The 20,629-nt window shown below is 46.7% G+C and overlaps 1 protein-coding gene across 5 annotated transcripts in view; it reads left to right on the plus strand.

Moving 5' to 3' along the window:
* Window positions 1-20,629, plus strand: part of ADAR (adenosine deaminase RNA specific) — a 52,257-nt gene that overhangs the window by 19,276 nt on the left and 12,352 nt on the right. For 2 of the 5 annotated variants that reach the window (XM_043876046.1, XM_043876048.1), the window contains exons 2-7: window positions 3,966-4,300; window positions 11,474-12,906; window positions 14,774-14,957; window positions 15,462-15,610; window positions 16,193-16,337; window positions 16,464-16,654. In XM_043876046.1, coding sequence (XP_043731981.1) covers window positions 4,286-4,300; window positions 11,474-12,906; window positions 14,774-14,957; window positions 15,462-15,610; window positions 16,193-16,337; window positions 16,464-16,654 — 2,117 coding nt within the window. In that variant the 5' untranslated portion in view covers window positions 3,966-4,285. The remainder of the gene's footprint in view (window positions 1-3,965; window positions 4,301-11,473; window positions 12,907-14,773; window positions 14,958-15,461; window positions 15,611-16,192; window positions 16,338-16,463; window positions 16,655-20,629) is intronic. The other 3 variants (XM_043876049.1, XM_043876047.1, XM_043876050.1) reach the window with 3 other exon arrangements.

Here is a 20,629-nt window from a genome sequence, read left to right on the forward strand (position 1 = left end):
TGACCATGTGTGGGCTTCACCGGTGGCTCAGATGGTAAAGAATCTGCCTGCAATGCAGGAGACCTGGGTTTGATCCCTGGGTCAGGAAGATCCCCTGGAGAAGGGAATGTCAATCCACTCTAGCATTCTTGCCTGGAGAATTCCATGGACAGAGGAGCCTGGCAGGCTACAGTCCATGGGGTCGCAAAGAGACACGACTGAGCGACTAATACTTTCACACTTGACCATGTTTGCTCATCTCTAATTTTCTGGCAATCAACACTGCGATTAAAGTGTTATTAATTAATACTTTAGGTTAATTTTTAAAAGAACTTCATCCAACTCACCAGGCCCCTACAATAGAACAGTATAAAGACTGATGTCACCACCTCACAATCCTGTGGGAGCTGAAACAATCACTGAGGGCAAGGAGATGAAACATTTATGAATAAGACTATTTGCAGTTACTTGAGCTGCTGAGATTAAGTGACAAGTGCAGTTGTTCTTTCAAGGCATACACTGACTGTCTGTTCAGGAAACAAATTTCGCCTTCCTGCTTCCCCCAGGCATCCTGGGTTTGATTCAAAGCCACGGAGGCAACAGTGATGCAGCTTCCCTGCACAGTAGCTGTGATGAGTGCTTTTCTGGATCATTCTTGTGGAAGGGTGAGAGGCCTTGGGATTGTTTAGCTTGAAGGCAAGAGAGCAGAGGTGAGACGTAACTCATTTTACTTAAATGAAAAAGAGGAGACACTGGAGTTGCTGCAGGAAGAGTTTACTGTTTTTAACCTTTTAACATTGTGAAGTACAACACATACCTACAGAAAGGTGCATAAATCATCAGTGTTTGCCTTAATGAATTATTGGAAAGCCATGTATGTAGCCACCACCCAAGTCAAGAACTAGAATATCAGCAGCACCCAAAACATTCCTTTCCAGTCAAAACCTCTCCTTCCTGCCCTAGAGATAACCACCATCCTGTCTTTGATGCAGGGTATACTATAGTTGTTTTGCCTGGCTTGAGACTTATAAGTGGAACCATGTCACTTATGTATATGGCTTCTTTCACTGATTATCATGTTTAATGATTAACCACCTTGTTGCATGTGGTTATAGTTCTTTCATTTTTGTTGCTGTATAATATTCTCTCATAGGCAGATGTCACCATTTATCCATTTTCCTTTTGAAGAACATTTGGGTGGTTTCCAGTTGGGAGCTATAATGAATAATGCAACTACCAACTTCTTATATGTGTGTCCTGGTCTAGGAGTGAAATTGCTGAATTGCGGGGTGTGTAGATTCACACCTTTCCCAGGTTTCCTGTAATAACTAGGAGCTCTTCTGCACCCTTGCTCTCACGTGCTCTCATCAGCTGGTTAATGTGCTTATTTGATAATGGGCAGTAACTCACTGAGGCTTTGCTTTGCATTTCCTTAATGTGATAAGATAGAGCACTGTCTCTTCTGTGTACTGATATTTTTAATTTCCTCTTGTGACATTCCTGTGCCACTGTTTTGCCCATTGTTTTTTCTGCAGAGCAGTCTGTTATTCAGTCAGCTAACTAGCTCCCTGAAGGGAATGTGGGGAGTTCCCTGCCCCGGGAGAAGACTTTACAGCTCTAAAGGCAGATATATAAACAAGTAGTTCATAACATTGTGATGATCATGTGAAACATCAGTCTCCCCCACCAGGCTGACTGTTAGCTGAAGGGGCAGGACTCTTATTTGTCTCATGTCCTTAGTGTTTAACACAGTGTCTGGCATATGTTAGGTGTTTAGAGAAGTCTCTGTTAAATGAATGAAGAATGAGGCATTTTCAGAGGATGGTGAAAGTGCTCTAGTAGGGGTAAGTGTTGAGTAAGAGAGAAGCACCAAATAAGGAACCACAAATTGCACCCCTCCCCCACCGAAAGTGGGGCAAAGCTTCCCTTGGAGATAATATTTGAAGCAGATCTTGAAAGACTTCCACCAGAAGCTGTGGAGGAAGTATATTCAAGACTGGACTAGAATGCAGAAAGGCACTGAGAAGGAAGGAGCACACTACACTAGAAATGGGAAGTTGCCGGGGGAGAGGGGCGCTCACACCAGCTGGGTGAATGGAGTGAGAGGAGGTGTGAAAGGGCATCAGCTGGAGACAGTGCTGTGAAGGGACTGCCTTTAAATCTCATAAGCAGTTGTCCACTGGAAAAAAATGCACAACCTAAAAATTGAGCGCTGTGTTTTATTCAGCGGACAAAACTGAGGACTTAAGCCCAGGACACGGCCTCTCAGATAACTCTGAGAGACTGCTCCAGAGATAAGGGAGGTCCCAGGATATATAGGAGTTATTTCCACAAAGACCAGGTAGTCAGAACATCAAGAAATTATTGTTAATTAAAGAAAACTGGATATATCCTGTGTTTTCTCATCCTGAGTTTCCTCCAGGGGCACCATGACATGGAGGAGAGGGCTGCAGAGTTGGATGATTGGATGGTGGGCATTGTTTTTAGCCTGAGTTCCCTCAGGGCTCACTATTGGGATAGCTGTAATGTGATAACTTGATAGCTGCAGCGTCCTTTGCTTAACTGATATAGCAGGCAATATTTTTCATTCACACAGTGGGGATATAATTGAAATGAAATATAGAAAAAGAAATTTCTCACAGGTGAGCGGGGAAGAGAGCTGTTGAGCATTATAATTGATCTTTTCCCAGACATCTTGGACAAAATAGAGCAGGTATATAAGCCTGATCATGAAATCAATTGACAACAAAAAATTATCTTTTTGAAAGCCGTCATGTAACATGATTGAGTGTAGAGTGATAATTGAAGAGTGACTTTCTGCAGTCAGACCTGGATTTAGCAGCAGCACGGCCCCAGTGGAGCCTCCATTTCCACATCTGTAATTTGGAAATAATGCCCACCTTGCAGAGCTGTTGTGAAGATTAAGGAGATAAGGTGGGACTTCCCTGGCTGTCCAGTGGTTAAGACTCCCACTTCCACTGCAGGGGCTCGCCAATAAAAAAAGGAGATGAGGCATGTAAAGGACTTCACCCTTGCCTGGATGGATGCTGAAAGGTGGGATGGTTTTATGATATAGATCCTTAAGTCAGTTGCTGATATTATTATCTTGCTACTCCATGCTGGTTGTTATGTAGTCATGTTGATGCAGCCAAGATCTTGGCTTTGTCTGCTCACTAAAGCCAAATAAAAAATACAGAGTTTGGGGGAAGTAGAAAGGTGGCTTTAATCCTCAGCCAGTGGAAGGGAGAGCACAGTAGGCTTGTTCTTCAGGAACCGTGCCCCCCTTCCAGGAGGAATCTGGATTCCGTGGATGAGGCTCACAGTTAGGGGTCAGTGATGAGGAGCAAAGGTGGTAAGGGTCTTGTGTTCTTCCTCTTGCACTGTCCTTGGCTGCTGTCTGGTAGCCCAGTTGTTGGGTCCATAGTCTTTCTTGACTTGTACTGTGGCCTCCTTTCTATAATGTAAAAAAAAAAAAAAGTGAAGAACTACAAGGAGTGGTCTGCAAAGAGAGTGCTAGAAAGGTGAGCACCAAACACAGGATGTGATTAGCATAGCGTTGAAGGATAACAGATGCAGAAGGTAGCCCCTGCAAGGTCTGAGGTACAGGATTTAGTTTACAGATCAGGTTAGTCTTGGTTATTGACTACAGATCAGAAACAGTTAAAAAAAAAAAAAAGCACTCGGGGCAAGGGAAAAAAGACCTTTTCTGTTTTTTTTAAGTGCAACATCGGTTAATATGCTCGAGTATGGGTAAATAGTTCACAGTGAGGACAGTTAGTCACTTGAAGAGCTTTGGGCCCCCCTTCCACTTTAGAGACACGCGGTCACCTTAGAGAGGATCTGGGAGTAAGAAAACGGAGCCCTAGACTCTCCTCCAGCGCTAGGCTTCGCAGGGTGGCTTTGTTCTCAGTTCGCTTTATCCCGTGAGGGATTGACGAGCTCAGTATTTTATAGCTGTTTTCCTAAAGAAAGCGTATCTCGCCCAGTTCTCACGCAAGGAAAGGATTAAACTTGTACTCGGAACGAAACCAGACTTTCTTGGGCTCCTTTGCACAAGCCCCGCCCCTCGGCCAAACTTTCCAAAGAGGGAGGTCCGTTTGAAGAAACGAAAGTGAAATTGAACCGGAGCCATTTCCCAGCCCTGCTCCCGGCTTGAAGCTCCCGGCTCCCTGCTCCCGGGGCTTGAGTCGACTCCAGAGGCGCCCCCTGCGTCTGGGAGGCCCGCGGCCTGCCCTGGGAGAGGTCCAGCTGCGGAGGGTCGCGCTGCTGGCTGCGGGCAGGCACCGGAACATGCCTGGGGCGCGCCATGGACCCAAGACAGGTAAGCCCCTGGGGTTAGGGCCCAGAGCCGGCCGCCCGCAACCTGCTGGCCTGGGCTCATCTTATCCTCCACCCCGCCCCACCCCCTCCCGTGCCCCACGTCGCTGTTTTCCTGCTTAACATATGCGTATTGTGTGAGAGAGTGTGTTTTCTTGCCAAGCGAAATTGCTGTTCCAGGAACTCAGAAATTTGTGTCATGCTTATTAACTCTGTGTTGAGTAAGATGTGGAAGAGGATTTGTGAGGGAAATGCACCCCCTCCCCCAGAGGACCAAGGCCTGAGCCCAGGTCAAGACAGCCCCCCTCTGCTTTTCTGCTAGGACCCCATGGCGGCTCAGTCCCGCCTTTAGCCACCTCCCGCCCCCCGCCCCCCGCGCCCCCACCTTGGACAGCCTGATTAACGTTGAGCGTCTCCTCCTTAACTTGTAGGAAAAAGTTCATAGTGGCTTGATTCATTATCTCTAAAACCTGGAAAACCCTAGTGTCCTTCAACAGGTGATTAAACAAACTGGGGTACATCCATATAGTGGAAAACTGCTCAGCCACAAAGGGCAGGAAATACTGCTGTATGCAACAGCATGGACAAATCAGATTCGTGATGCTGAGCAAAAGAAGCTGGACTTAAAACACTGCATATGAGTCCATTTAGATGACATTCTGGAAGAAAAACCTACAGGGACAGAAGATAGATCAGTTGTTCACAGGAGCTGTGTGTGGAGAAAGAAGCTGTTTACAAAGTGCATAAAAAACGTTTTTGGGAAAGGGAAATGTTCTGTATCTAGATCTCAGTGGTAGGTAGAGGGGTGTGTCTGCTTTGACTCTGTATGGTCAAAACTCAGAATTATACACCAAAAAGGGTCCATTTTACTGTATATAAATATACCTTAATTTTAAATACGTGTAAAGTATATGTACATGCATGTGTATGTGTGTGTGCATACATATATGTATACGTGTATGTATGTTTTTCCCTTCTTTAAAAGAATTAGGGACACTTGACTTGCGGGAAAAGCATTTTTTTTTTGCAAACCAATACATTACCCTGTGGAGCCCATGTGGTAAAGGTGGGGGCTTCTCTCTTAACCTTAAATATGTGAGAACAGGTTAAAGGGAGGCTTCGCAGGGCATAGTGACTTGTCACAGAGTTTGTGTAGTGCATGGGCATGAGGTTGGGTGAGGGGGGTGTTAAAGGAGTTAAGAATGATCGCCGTCAGGCTTGGTTTCCTCCTTTCTTCCTGCTCTCAGTCCCACTCTGTGACTCTCCACAGGGCCGTTCCCAAGTGACAGTTTGGCTTTTAGGAGATTTTAGGGGGTATAAAGGAAAAACTAATAATCTCTAATTTTTCTCTAAAATAACTGTTGTTAACAAATTTGTGTATCCCTTCCCTTGTCTCTTTTCTCTGTGTTCTTTCTATTGTGCATACACATTCATGGTTTTTACCCCTTTTGTTTATGAAAAAAAGGGATTATAGCATACATATTTGTCTGCAGCTTGCTTTCTTTGTTAATTTAACATTATATCATTCCTAAGTAGATGACACCTCTTTTAAAAAACTGTGAGTATGGTTCCATAGCCTGAATGTGTCATGATTTGTTCTACTCTTCTTTAAATAGACATTCAAATATTTTACAAGTTTTGGCCAAGAAGCAGCAGTTTAGATCTAGAAAGCATTGAGCTAGAAACTGACTTCAGCCACTTTGAAACGAAGTTCTTTGACCAAGGTCACTCAAAGAGCTAATCAGAAATCCCCTGAAGTCCCCATGATTGAGGCCTGTGAGCCGAGCACTCACTGTGCTCACAAATACCTCAGCCCTGGAGAGGGAGGGGGGTTGTGTGCAGCAAGAGGAGCAAGAAAAGCAATGATGAGGTGAAGAGGTTGCATATCTAGCGATGGCTTGTTCATGCAGATGTTGGTTCAGGAGCAGCTTTGTGCCAGGTACTATAACTGAAGTGTATGTAGTCCTTGTCCCCCAGAGGCTTCCTCTCAAGTTGACTACAGCCTCCCCCACATATTACATGGAGACTATTGAGAGTAGAGACATTAGTATAAGTTCTAGGGCACCCAATATTATTAATCACCTTTGAGATACACTACAATCTGTATGTGACTGTATGTGCCATTAAGAAAATAATCAGTAGCCAAAAAAAAAAAAAATCAGTAGCTAAGATAAAAGGTAAAGTCCATGGTGTAAGAGGTGCGGGGTGGGAGGAGTTCAAGGAGAGGAAACCCTCACAGGCTGGGGTGTGCAGGAGTCAGAAGTCTCCTGGAGAAGGTGGCATCTAGAGAGATGTGTGGGGAAAGGACCCAAGTTGTAACAGGTGAAAGGAGGGGGAGAAGCAGGGATGTTGCACGGGCATGTAGAGAGAGAGGGGGGAAGATGAGAGGCACAGTGGCAGCCCATGTGAGAGATAGTGAGGGGCTAGAACTGGGAAAAGACACATAAGAGAAAAGATAGAGGTGGTAGACCAGATAGGACTTTGCAACTACCTGATGAGATGTGGGGGGCAAGGGACTAAGGTAGGCAGGCAGCAGGGATGACTCAGGTTTCCAGCCTTAATACCTAAGAGGAGAGTGCTGCCATTAACAGTTAATAAGAACAACAGGAGAAGGGGCTGGGAGAGGGGAAAGAATTAATTTGGTTGCGAATGTGTGTCATTTGAGGTAGTGGTCAAGAATCTAAGTGAACAAATCATCTGAGCATTTGAAAATTCAAGTCTTAAGCTTCAGCACAGGTGGCAGCTGGAGATAACAGATTTGAACACTTTTTCTTAAAAGACTGGTTAAGGTTACGGGAGTGGGTGAAGTCAACCTGGGGAAGGAAGAAGAGAGTTGTAGACAAAACCTTGGGGACTGATTGTATCTAAGGGGTGAAAGAAAGGATAGGGACAGACAGAAGGAAAAAGAACGATGAGAGATCTTTGGTGCTGTGTCACCAAGCTGTGGGAGGATTTTTTAAAAAGAGAGCTCAATCCGCATTGAGTGGGTGTATATTTGTTGTACTGAACTGACCACCAAACAGCCCTGCAAACAAATTAAAGAGGAGTAGTTTATGTGGTCTTATTAGCATGAGGTCCATACCATTTCTGTCCTTTATCGAGCCCATCTTTGAATGAAATGTTCCCTTGGTATCTAATTTTCTTGAAGAGATCTCTAGTCTTACCCATTCTGTTGTTTTCCTCTATTTCTTTGCATTGATCGCTGAGGAAGGCTTTTTTATCTCTCCTTGCTATTCTTTGGAACTCTGCATTCATATGGGAATATCTTTCCTTTTCTCCTTTGCTTTTCCCTTCTCTTCTTTTCACAGCTATTTGTAAGGCCTCCTCAGACAGCCATTTTGCTTTGTTGCATTTCTTTTCCATGGGGATGGTCTTAATCCCTGTCTCCTGTACAGTGTCACGAACCTCCGTCCATAGTTCATCAGGCTCTCTGTCTATCAAATCTAGTCCCCTAAATCTATTTCTCACTTCCACTGTATAATCATAAGGGATTTGATTTAGGTCATGCCTGAATGGTCTAGTGGTTTTCAATTTAAGTCTGAATTTGGCAATAAGGAGTTCATGATCTGAGCCACAGTCAGCTCCCAGTCTTGTTTTTGCTGACTGTATAGAGCTTCTCCATCTATGGCTGCAAAGAATATTATCAGTCTGATTTCAGTGTTGACCATCTGGTGATGTCCATGTGTAGAGTCTTCTCTTATGGTGTTGGAAGAGGGTGTTTCCTATGACCATTGCGTTCTCTTGCAAAACTCTATTAGCCTTTGCCCTGCTTCATTCTGTGTTCCAAGGCCAAATTTGCCTGTTACTCCAGGTGTTTCCTGACTTCCTACTTCTGCATTCCAGTCCCCTACAATGAAAAGGAGATATCTCTTTTGGGTGTAAGTTCTAAAAGGTCTTGTAGGTCTTCATAGAACCATTCAACTTCAGCTTCTTCAGCATTACTGGTTGGGGCATAGGCTTGGATTACAGTGATATTGAATGGTTTGCCTTGGAAACGAACAGAGATCATTCTGTCATTTTTGGGATTGCATCCAAGTACTGCATTTCAGACTGTTTTGTTGACCATGATGGCTACTCCATTTCTTCTAAGGGATTCCTGCCCACAGTAGTAGGCAAATTTGGAAAACTCAGCAGTGGCCACAGGACTGGAAAAGGCCAGTTTTCATCCCAGTCCCAAAGAAAGGCAATGCCAAAGAATGCTCGGACTACCACACAATTGGACTCATCTCACACGCTAGTAAAGTAATGCTCAAAATTCTCCAAGTCAAGCTTCAGCAATACATGAACCATGAACTTCCAGATGTTCAAGCTGGTTTTAGAAAAGGCATAGGAACCAGAGATCAAATTGCCAACATCCACTACATCATCAAAAAAGCAAGACAGTTCCAGAAAAACATCTATTTCTGCTTTATTGACTATGCCAAAACCTTTGACTGTGTGGATCACAATAAACTGTGAAAAATTCTTCAAGAGATGGGAATACCAGACCACCTGACCTGCCTCTTGAGAAACCTGTATGCAGGTCAGGAAGCAACAGTTAGAACTGGACATGGACCAACAGACTGGTTCCAAATAGGAAAAGGAGTACATCAAGGCTGTATATTGTCACCCTGCTTATTTAACTTATATGCAGAGTACATCATGAGAAACGCCAGGCTGGAAGAAGCACAAGCTGGAATCAAGATTGCCAGGAGAAATATCAATAACCTCAGATATGCAGATGACACCACCCTTATGGCAGAAAGTGAAGAGGAACTAAAAAGCCTCTTGATGAAAGTGAAGGAGGAGAGTGAAAAAGTTGGCTTAAAGCTCAACATTCAGAAAACTAAGATCATGGCATCTTGTCCCATCACTTCATGGGAAATAGATGGGGAAACAGTGGAAACAGTGTCAGACTTTATTTTTGGGGGCTCCAGAATCATTGCAGATGGTGATTGCAGCCATGAAATTAAAAGACTCTTACTCCTTGGAAGGAAAGTTATGACCAACCTGGATAGCATATTTAAAAGCAGAGACATTACTTTGCCAACAAATGTCCGTCTAGTCAAGGCTATGATTTTTCCGGTAGTCATGTATGGATGTGAGAGTTGGACTGTGAAGAAAGCTGAGTGCCGAAGAATTGATGCTTTTGAACTGTGGCGTTGGAGAAGACTCTTGAGAGTCCCTTGGACTGCAAGAAGATCCAACCAGTCCATCCTGAAGGAGATCAATCCTGGGTGTTCATTGGAAGGACTGATGTTGAAGCTGAAACTCCAATACTCTGGCCACCTGATGCGAAGAGCTGACTCATTGGAAAAGACCCTAATGCTGGGAGGGATTGGGGGCAGGAGGAGAAGGGGATGACAGAGGATGAGATGGCTGGTTGGCATCACCAACTCAATGGACATGGGTTTGGGTGGACTCCGGGAGTTGGTGATGGACAGGGAGGCCTGGTGTGCTTCGATTCATGGGGTCGCAAAGAGTCAGACACGGCTGAGCGACTGAACTGAATTGATTAGCATGAGGCAGTATCCTTCTCCAGCACCATTTGGAAGTTTTGGAACAGAAAAAGGGGAGAGCAGGCCTTGGGTGGAGAAGGGAACTGACCCTGAGGTGCAGGCTGAAAGAGGAGGTGTTTGGCTGACCCGCAGCTACAGGGGGCAGGAGTGGACGTCACCTGAGCAGCAGGTCCCAGAGGGGGAGGGAGTGGATATTGTAGAAACACAGGGAAGTTGCCGTTGGAGAAGAGCAGGAGTCAGCAAACTGCAACCCACAGCCAGCTGCGGCCCTCCCCTGGTTTTATAGAGGAAGTGCTATAGATGACCGTCCTACCGGCCCTTTACAGAAAACGTTTGCTGACCCTGGAAAAGAGTTTCAGGGTTGGAGGTTCAGTGGTCAAGTAACAGTGAGATTGAATTAGGAGCTGGACATGCCACTTGTGTGGCTGAGAAGCGGAGGTGGCCGCCGCTGGAGAGGCGCTGGGGAGCTGTGCAGCCCGCGTACTGTGAGCATGACCAGTGAGAGCGCTGAGCTCCCCTCACCGCGCCGGGGGCAGGGTGGGGGAATAGAAAGCTGAAGTTACTGAAGAGGGGATGCAGCTGCCTGCGGGTCCCTGTGGCCTTCCGGAAGATCCGACAAGGAGGATGTGAGCATGAGGAAACAGAACGTTTCCTAGATGTGCAGCCCTGGGGACAGGCAGCAAGGTGTTTACTGACACCCCAGCCCTGGATCCCATAAGCCCCTCCAGTGAGTAGTCCTGGTCTGTGTGTGGGGACAGAGTCATAGTGCTCTCTGTTCTGGTAAACGCGTGGCATTCTGAGAGAAGATGGCGTAGCTGGTGGCCTACAGAACTGGCTTCTGAAGATGTGCCATGGAAGCAGCTATTGGGAAGTAGCTAAGGGGGTGTGGAATAGACACCACCAGCCCCACACATCCAGGTGGGCCTCGTGGTTTGAGTAGAAGTGCCCGGTGTCCCTTCTGAGCCTGGGCACCATACTGAAGGGTGAGAACAGTGTACCTGTTTTCTAAGAAAACTGTCCAGTTCCCCTAAAGTCAAATTCTGGTTCTCCCAGGATGGCAGTGCAATTAGACGACTCTGTGAGGTCCTGCCCCGTGTCCCCAGGTGAGGAGACTTCTCTGCTACAGCCTTGGAGGATGGGGTTCCAGTTCACCCAGTCCACTTGCTTGTTTCTTCATAGTCACCCAGATGATAGATTTCAGAGAAGGGGGCTGGGCAGTGGGCCATTTCATGGTCTCCTAACTCCCTTGGCACTTTTAGGTTATTCTGTGTGTGTTTGTTTCTAAAGTAAAACATTTATTTGTTTTCTGAATTGTAAAAGGATTTTTTTTTTTTTTTGGATGAGTGGAAACATACATTCTCAACTCTCTAAACTCCTGAGGGGAAGACAGTGCGCTCGGTTGCTGGAGAGGCTGTGCTGAGGCGTCAGCACCCCACATGCTCCCGGGGGCTCTGTGCGTCCACTGTCTGCTCCCCCATCTCTTCCCTCTGTTGGGTCCACAGATAGTACCTGTGAGTGGGCAGGCCGCCCTCGCTGGGTCACAAGCCCACATCTCACTCGGCTTCTCAGCTTATTAAGAAACAGATACAGCACCCCCCCCCCCACCCCACCCCAAGCAGGCAGAAGGGACAGACTCCCCGCCGCAGCCCTAATTCTCTCTCCATCTTCTCGTTCTGCAGGGGTATTCCCTCAACAGATACCAAGCCCGCCCAGCCCAGGGCTGTGAGCACAGCAGGCACAGGCACCAGCAGCCGGAGTGGGGACCTTTTCGTGACAGTTTCCAGCTCCAGCAAATAGAGTTTCTCAAGGGGCAGCTCCCAGAAGTGCCCCTGTTTGGAAGGCAGCCACCGTCATTGCCACCGTTCCCCCTTGGACTCCGGCCGAGGTTTCCAGGACCACCTGCCAGAGGCAGGCCCTTCCAGATCCGAGGTGTCCCCAGGGGCGTGCCTCTCAGAAGTCAGGTACTCCCAAGACAGTTCCAGCATCCTTCCCCACGTGCCCACTTTCGGCCATGGAGAGGTGTTGATAGGCTCTCCTCACATTTCCAGGGACTGACCATCAGCCAGGATCAGGAACGAAGGACCCTAGAGCTCTTGGATGAGCTTGGGGACGGGAAGGCCACCACAGCACGTGATCTGGCCCGGAAGCTGCAGGCCCCAAAGAAGGACATCAACCGAGTCCTGTACTCTCTGGCAGAGCAGGGTAAGCTGCACCAAGAGGCAGGATCTCCCCCTTTGTGGAGAGCCACAGTCCCGGGTCAGGCTCAGAACCAGCCCAGCCAAGTAACAAGAGCAGACAGTCCAACCCCGGGAGCTCCCAGCCCAGACTCCAGTGTGGAAGCCGAAGACCGAAGCTCCCCGTTTGGCTTGGAAGAGCCTCCTGAGCCTCTCGACATGGCTGAGATCAAGGAAAAGATCTGTGACTACCTGTTCAACGTGTCCAACTCCTCTGCCCTGAACTTGGCCAAGAACATCGGCTTCACTAAGGCCCGGGATGTGAACGCTGTGTTGATTGACCTGGAAAGGCAGGGGGATGTCTGCAGACAGGGCACCACCCCTCCCATATGGCATTTGACCGACAAGAAGCGAGAGAGGATACAGATCAAGAGAAACAAGGACAGTGTTCCCGAGACCACTCAAGCTGCTGCTGTCCTGGAGACCAGGAAAACCGCAGAGGCCCCCACCTGCAACTTACCGGCCTCAGACGCCTCCGACAGCACGGCCACCCCAGCAAAGGTGGAAAATGGGCAGGAACCCACCGTCAAGTTAAAAATCAAGCAAGAGGCCACAGAAGAGCCAGTAAAACTGAAACCACCTGTTCATGACAACGGCCCCTCCAAAACAGGGTATGTTGACTTTGAAAACGGCCAGTGGGCCACAGATGACATCCCCGATGACTTGAATAGTATCCACGCCGCACCAGGTGAGTTCCGCGCCATCATGGAGATGCCCTCCTTCTACAGTCATGGCTTGCCACGGTGCTCGCCCTACAGGAAACTGACAGAGTGCCAGCTGAAGAATCCCATCAGCGGCCTGTTAGAGTATGCCCAGTTCGCCAGTCAGACCTGTGAGTTCAACATGATAGAGCAGAGCGGACCGCCCCATGAGCCTCGGTAAGAGACCACCCAGGAACTGTGCCTCAGGCTGGGGTCAGGCGCTCTTGCTCCTGACACAGTCTCGGCCGACTCGTGAGCGGTGCCGGCTGATGGCCCCTGTCTTTTCCCTCTTCCTTTCTACCTGTGGGCTGCGTCATCCTTGTCTGGCCCTTCCTCTATCTCTTGAGCAGGGAGCATAGACCTCAGCGCAGCCAGAGTCTTGGCTGAGCAAGGGGGAGGTTGGCACTCTTGGCTAAAATGAAGCTTCTTTGGAGATGATTAGCTTCCATGCAGCAGTGCCATGCCTGCCTCCTAAGGCCAGAGGTAATGAAGGCTTGATGCCCCTCCCACCCCCTTCTGTGTGCCATCCTCCTCCACCCCGGCCCCCCCGCCCCACCAGCTGAGCTCCCCATGGGAGAGGCACGAACATCTGGCTGCACACCAGAGTAAGGGTGGGTTGTGCTGCTAAGTAGCAGTGGGTTCAAACCACCCCACCCCTCCCGCCTCCCGCTCAGCTCCCGTAGGGAAGGGATGCACGTGTAGGGTGTGCACGGCTGCCTGCCTGTTGAAGGTGGTGGTTCTAATTTTACAAGCTGCCTCCGCACAGATGGGTGGGCTAGCACTTGCTGCTGCTTCTAAGCTGTGAAATCAGAAATTACCTCACTCAGACAGCTGGCCTGGCCCAGCACCGTAGGCGCTTCCAAACCAGCAGACAGATAGAGGAAGACAGGTGGGCCCAGGAGGAGCTGCTGCAGGGCCTAGCAGAGATCAAAGACCACTAAAGCCGAGTGGCCGCCCGCCACAACTAGAGAGCACGCCGGCAGAGAGCCCCGCTAACCTTTACGTTAGCTGTAGGCTGCTGTCTGATGAGAGTAATGATTCCCAGTGGCAACCCTGCCTCCTTATCTGACCGTCTTAATGGCACTGAGATGACATTGCAGGGGAGCTGTGAGGAAGAGAGGGTGCATCCAAAAGCTGGAAGGTCAGGACGAGTGTGCTTCTGTCTGGGGTGGAGGTAGGATGGCCATCCTTTCTTCTCCCTTCGTCCCTCTCCCGAGTTGGGGCACAGCAGTGGGTTTTGTGGTTAACCTTTCTTTGGACTCCAGCTGTAAGAAACATTGATGCCATGTTCAAATATTTCAGAAGACCCAGGAAATAAGAAATTTGACCTACTTTTCTAAATGAAATCCCAGATTGAGCAAAGAGCTGAACCAATTTGAAAGCTTGAACAAAAGCAGACTAAGCTAAGTCCAGGGGCCTAGAACAAATGCTTTTTGGTTCTCTGCATAACAAGGAGATATGCCTTTCATCTCAGGCGGCAGACAAATAGAGCTGTAGGATGACTCAAAAGAAACCATGAGAGCGGTGTATCTCTGAGGGTAGGACGAAAACAGGTCCCCCAGAGTGGCAGGCATCTGATCCCCATAGGTGTCTGGAGAGTGTGAGACTGCGCTGGGAGAAGCCTTGGCTTTCTTTAGGAACTGCCCTTGAGGTGGCTGAGTCTACCACCATTGCTTTAGGGTAAAGGCTCTTTGGTTGCTAACAAGACTATAATGGTGACTTTAGCTCATCATTTTTTGTACAGATTTGATCTTAATTCATTGCTAAAGGATAGTGGGTTTCCCTTGAGCTAATTTCTTATCACCTGTGGCTATGTTTGCTCTAATGAGCTTGGAGAGAGAGAGTCACTGGCTGCTTTGTTTCCAAAAAAGTAGGAGCGGGCTGTGCTTGCCGAGGGACGGGAGTCCCTTGGGTGCCCTCCGTCTCCTTCACAAGTCAGCAGGCCCCTTAGCGTAGCAGGACATTCCAGGGTGAAGATCTCTTTGGAGAGGGCAGAAGGGATGGCCTAGACTCGTGTTCACACATCTAATCACTTTCCATCAAGATTTAAATTCCAAGTTGTCATCAGTGGCCGAGAGTTTCCCCCAGCTGAAGCTGGCAGCAAGAAAGTGGCCAAGCAGGATGCAGCCATGAAAGCCATGACAATTCTGCTTGAGGAAGCTAAAGCCAAGGACAGTGGAAGATCAGAAGACTCATACCACTACTCCTCAGAGAAAGAATCAGAGAAGGTAGGTGTCCTGTCCTCTGGGAGGACATCCATTCACTGTCCACATCTGTGAAGTACTAGACCATCATCTGACCCTCTTGAAACAACCTCGGCCTGCCCAACCCATTCTCTGTCTCAGAGTCAGCTTCCCGCTGTCCCCTCTCCCCTGCCTCACCAACCCACCTTTCCTCTTTTCATATTCAGCTCTCCTTTTGGTGCCCCTCCCAACCTAACTGGAATTGCAGAATTTCAGAGTTGAAAGAGGCGTTAAAATTTATTGAATCCAATCTCTTCTCTTGGCGGATACAAAATGAAACCAAGAACATTTAAGTAACTGATCTGCAAGGCCTAGAAAATCCCCACAACCCTCTTCCTTTAGAAAGCCAGCCCCAAACATGCAGTTGACCAAAAGAAGTTCTCCCATCCCCATTCCCTCTGCTGTGACAGAACAACCAATGTTTTCTCAGTCTGTTTTTGTTCTTGTTTTGTTTTTGTTTTGTTTTTTTTTGTCTCATTTTCTCCACAGACTGCAGAGTCCCAGACTACCACCGCTTCAGCAACATCCTTCCTTTCTGGGAAGAACCCCGTCACTACATTGCTTGAGTGTGTGCACAAGTTGGGGAGCTCCTGTGAATTCCGTCTCCTATCCAGAGAAGGCCCTGCCCATGACCCCAAGTACATCTCTTGTATCATGTATCTCTGCTGAGGTTTTCTCAAAAGAGAGAGAGATACATTTTCTTCCTTGCCTCCTCGAGGTGGCAGATTATTTCCCTGAGCAGTCACTCCTGTTTTCAGTATGGAAAATGGGGGGCCTTGAGAGCATGGTTGCTGCTTGTGGAGCAGAGAATCTGGGATTAGGAGTTCACAGGGCAAACCAGGGGCCGAGCACGAGGGAGATACGTGGCTTGAAGGTTACTGGTGGTGGGACTAAGAGGTGCAAGACCCAGGTCTCCCTGAGAAGCTCTCTGCTCTGAGGCTCTGCAGACTTACATGTTCAAGAGAAGGGTTCCTGGAGGAGATGAAATTAGGTTGATGCTTTAAAATGTTGAATTAGGGGTCAGTTGGGCTGCGAGAGACTGGGGGCAGTAGGAGGGTGAAAGGCACCGGCTCTTCAAGGCAGAAGTGACTGCGTGAGCCAAGGCACAGAGGCGGTGTGTGCAAGGAGATGACAAGTCGTAAAGGGCGACAACCTGACAAAGGCTAGGTACAGCTCTTCTATCAAAACCAGTTTAATCCTCTCCTTTCATCTCCTGGCAGGTTCCAATACTGTGTTGCAATGGGAACCCATACCTTCCCCACTGCCAGCGCCCCAAGCAAGAAGGCAGCGAAGCACATGGCTGCAGAGGAGGCCATGAAGGCCCTGCAAGGGGAGGCGACCAGCTCGGCGTCTTCTGACGACCAGGTGGGGCCATTTTCTACTCACAAGATGCAGGCCGTTTTTAGCAACTGAGTGGCGTAGGATGGCCCATAGGCCCCTCAGAGTTTCCATGAAGTGTTTACAGTTCCTCTTTGGCTGATTCTCCTTCAGCCCGGAAGTACGAACACGGAATCATTTGATACCTTGGAATCAGTGATGCCCAACAAGGTCAGGAGGATCAGTGAGCTCGTCAGATACCTGAACACCAACCCGGTGGGAGGCCTATTGGAGTACGCCCGCTCCCACGGCTTTGCTGCTGAGTTCAAGTTGGTTGACCAGTCCGGACCTCCTCACGAGCCCAAGTGAGTGTTCCAGTCCTGGCTACAGCCTTGTGTCACAGGGTGAGACAGCCTATAATCCAGGAAAAGGAAGGATGTGTATTAGCTGTGAATGACAGGAGGGGCATGTTGAGAGAGCCCTGTCCCCAGGGCCTCTGAGAAGACACTAGATTAGCCATCTTGAGAAGATACCTACTCTTCCAGTGAGTGTGAGCCTTTTAAATTTTTTTAAACAAGTTTTAATTTTTAAAGGAATATATACACCCTTAGAAAATCATTCAGGCTAATTGAAAAGATGTGCAGTGAAAAGGTCTCATTTCTGTTTTAGACTTCTAGTTTCCTTCCCTAGACTCATATACTATTACCAGTTTCTTGAGTCCATGCACATATTAGCCTGTTTTTCTTTCTCTGTTTTTTAGAGTAAGTATATATCATCTTCTGTTCTACTTAACCATGTGCCTCAGAGGTCATTACAAATAAGTGTGTATAGACCTACCACATAAATGCTCCATTGAATAGATATTTACAGTTTTTAAATTGCTTTACTAAATAAGAGATATAAAAGGCCCTCTTAAAACAGACACTCAACTACCTACCTCATAGTTTAAGAAGGAAAATGTTATTACTGTTTGAAGCCCCACCTTGCATAATTTATCTAACCAACTTCCCATGATACTCAGGTTGGTTTTGGTCTCACTCTTAAAAGCACTCTTGCAGTGAACATCCTGCTCTGCATGTCTTTGTCTGCATGTACAAACTTGTCTCTGGTATAAATGTTCAGGAGTGGAAGTTCTGAGCCATGAGTCTTATACATTGTTTTTTAAGTTTTTTAAATAGGTAACAGATTATGCAAAATAAAAAAATATTATTCAAAAATAAAAATATAAAAAGCTCATTCTCACTTTCACCCAGCTCTTACCTACATACATACACACACATACACACCCCAACGTGTAATAACTTTACAGTATTACATATCCTTCCAGAGTGTCCATATAAATGCAAGCAGCTATATTCCCTTTCATTACACAGAAATACATATATGCATTAATTTCTAGCTTACTTTTTACACATAAAATTATTATCTTAGAAAATTTTTCATATCAGTTTGTGTTCTTTGTATATAGCTGCAAAGTATAGTGTTTCAGTGTACGGATTTATCATGATTTATTTAACCAGCCCCAGTTAATGAATACTTGGATTGTTTCCAAACTTGGTTTTATAACAAGGCTACAATGAATAACATATGTGCATTTAAAGTTTTGGTAAATTTTGCCAAATTTTCCTCCAGTGAAATTATACCAGTCTATGCTTCCACCAACAACATATAAAGAATGTCTCTTCCTCTACCTCATAAGCATTCTAAAAGGCGAAAAATGGTATCTCCGTGCAGTGCAAAGCCTAGTCCACACCAGGATATTCATTATTACTATTTACTACATTAATAGGTCAAAGGAGAAACACCACATTGTCATCTCCTGAGGTTCCAAAGAGACATATAGTAAAATTCAGCATCCACTCAGATTAAGAAAGCAAGTTGTTAAGAAAGCAGAAATTATTGAATACCTCCTTTGCATGGTAAAAAACATGTCTGAAGTCAAAAACCAGCAGCTTAATGTTAAACCCAGAACTGTTCCCATTAAAGTCAGGAAGAAGGTGTGGCTGCCACTGTCATCACTATTTAATATCATTCTGGAATTCCTAGCTAATGCAGGCAGTTTAGAAAAAGAAGCAAGTGTAAAGAGAGGAAAGGGGAGGTAAAGTTACCACTATCTGTAGATGATTTGATAGTATGTCTGGAATATTCGTGAGAAAACTGAAGAAATAGAGAGATGAAGCAGAATTTAGGAGAGCAGGGGACTATAAAATGATGTGTAAGAGTCAAGAACTTTTCTTGTATTTAGTAATAAGCAGTTAGAAAATGTAGTAGAAAATATCCTATTTGCAACTTTAGCTAAAAAGATAAGTGACTCAGGTACATTCCTAATAGGGAATATGTGAGTTCCACATTAGATAAAATGCCAAAAACCTGGGGACCATCTCCCCTATCCAGTTCACCTCCTTTAGCCAAACTATCCTTGAAGAAAAGAAAAAAGGAGGTGTTAGTTGCTCAGTTGTGTCTGACTCTTTGCAGCCCCATGGACCGTAGCCTGCCATGCTCCTCTGTCCACAGAATTCTCCAGGCAAGAACCCTGGAGTGGGTAGCCATTCCCTTCTCCAGGGGATTTTCCCAACCCAGTGATCGAACCCAGGTCTCCCACATTGCAGGCAGATTCTTTCATTTCTGAGCCACCAGGGAAGCTCTGTTTATTGTACCTACAATTTCTACCTCAAATCCCTTCCTCCTCTTTCTGCCTCCAGTGTCAACACTCTCTCAGCTAAGCCATTGTCTTTTCTCACCTAAACCACGAAACAGTCTCCTGGTCTCTCTGCGTTTATTTATTCATTCAACAGATATCTATACAGGACATTGTTATTTGTTAAAACGGGAGTCAGATATCAATAATCATATAAAGAAATGTAAGATCTTGTATTTGATAGATTATGAAGAGCTCACATTGCATGATGTGATGAGAATCTACGTGGCGTGGCTTGACTCTACAGGGAGAGGCTTCCCTGAGAAGTGATGCATAAGCAGAGACCTTAGTACCCCCAGGTCTGCAGAGCTAGTACAGGGCTGCAGGAAGGCCAGTGTGGGTGGAGCAGACAGCACAGGGGGGGCCTGCAGCCAGATGAGACTGAAGGGGCAGCCTTGTGAGCCGTGTCATCCTGCTGCCTCAAAGCAGTAGGGGGCCATGGAAGGGTTTTAAGTAAGGGAGATTCACTTGCCGCCCGCCCCCACCCCGACTTTTGCCCTCTCCATGGCATTTTTCCTACTATATTTTTATACTGCCTTTTCTTTCCTACTCTAAGAAAACCAGTTCAAGCCTTTGTCTTCAAATTTCCAACCCCTTTCTCTCTCTAAACTGATGATCTTACTTAATTGAGAAATTGTTTTGTTCAGTCATTCAGTCTTGTCTGACTCTTTGTGAGCCTGTGGACTGCAGCACACCAGGCTTCCCTGTCCTTGACCATCTCCAGAGCTTGCTTAAGCTCATGTCCATTGAGTTGGTGATGCCATTCAAGCATCTCATCCTCTGTTGTCCCCTTCTCCTCCTGCCTTCAGTCTTTGCCAGCATCAGGGTCTTTCCCAATGAGTCAGGTCTTTGCATCAGGTGGCCAAAGTATTTTAGCTTCAGCTTCAGCATCAGTCCTTCCAGTGAATATTCAGGATTAATTTCCTTTAGGATTGACTGGTTTGATCTCCTTACCGTCCAAGAGACTCTCAAGAGTCTTCTCCAACACCATAGTTTGAAAGCATCAATTATTTGGCAGTCAGCCTTGTTTATGATCCAGCTGCCACATCCATATATGACTACTGAAAAAACCACAGCTTTGACTAGATGGACCTTTGTCGGCAAAGTAGTGTCTCTGCCTTTTAATATGCTGTCTTCCAGGGAGACGTAACTTCTTCCAAGGAGCAAGTGTCTTTTAATTTCATGGCTGCAGTCATTGTCTGCAGTGATTTTAGAGCCCAAGAATATAAAGTCTGTCACTGTTTCCCCATCTGTTTGCCATGAAGTGATGGGACTGGATGCCATGATCTTAGTTTTTTGAATGTTAAGTTTTAAGCCAGATTTTTCACTCTTCCTCTTTCACCTTCATCAAGAAGCTCTTTAGTTCCTCTTCTCTTTCTGCCATAACGGTGCTGTAATCTGCATATCTGAGGTTGTTGATATATCTCCCAGCAATCTTTATTCAAGCTTGTGTTTCATCCAGCCCGGAATTTTGCGTGATATACTCTGCATATAAGTTAAAGCAGAGTGACAGTATACAGCCTTGACATACTAACTCCTATCACAGTTTTGAACCAGTCCATTGTTCCATGTCTGGGTCTAATCGTTGTTTCTTGACCTGTAAGACCTGTATGCAGGTAGGTAAGTATGGTGGTCTAGTATT

Source organism: Cervus elaphus, chromosome 20 (genome assembly GCF_910594005.1).
Source record: "Cervus elaphus chromosome 20, mCerEla1.1, whole genome shotgun sequence".
Classification (NCBI taxonomy): Eukaryota; Metazoa; Chordata; class Mammalia; order Artiodactyla; family Cervidae; genus Cervus; species Cervus elaphus.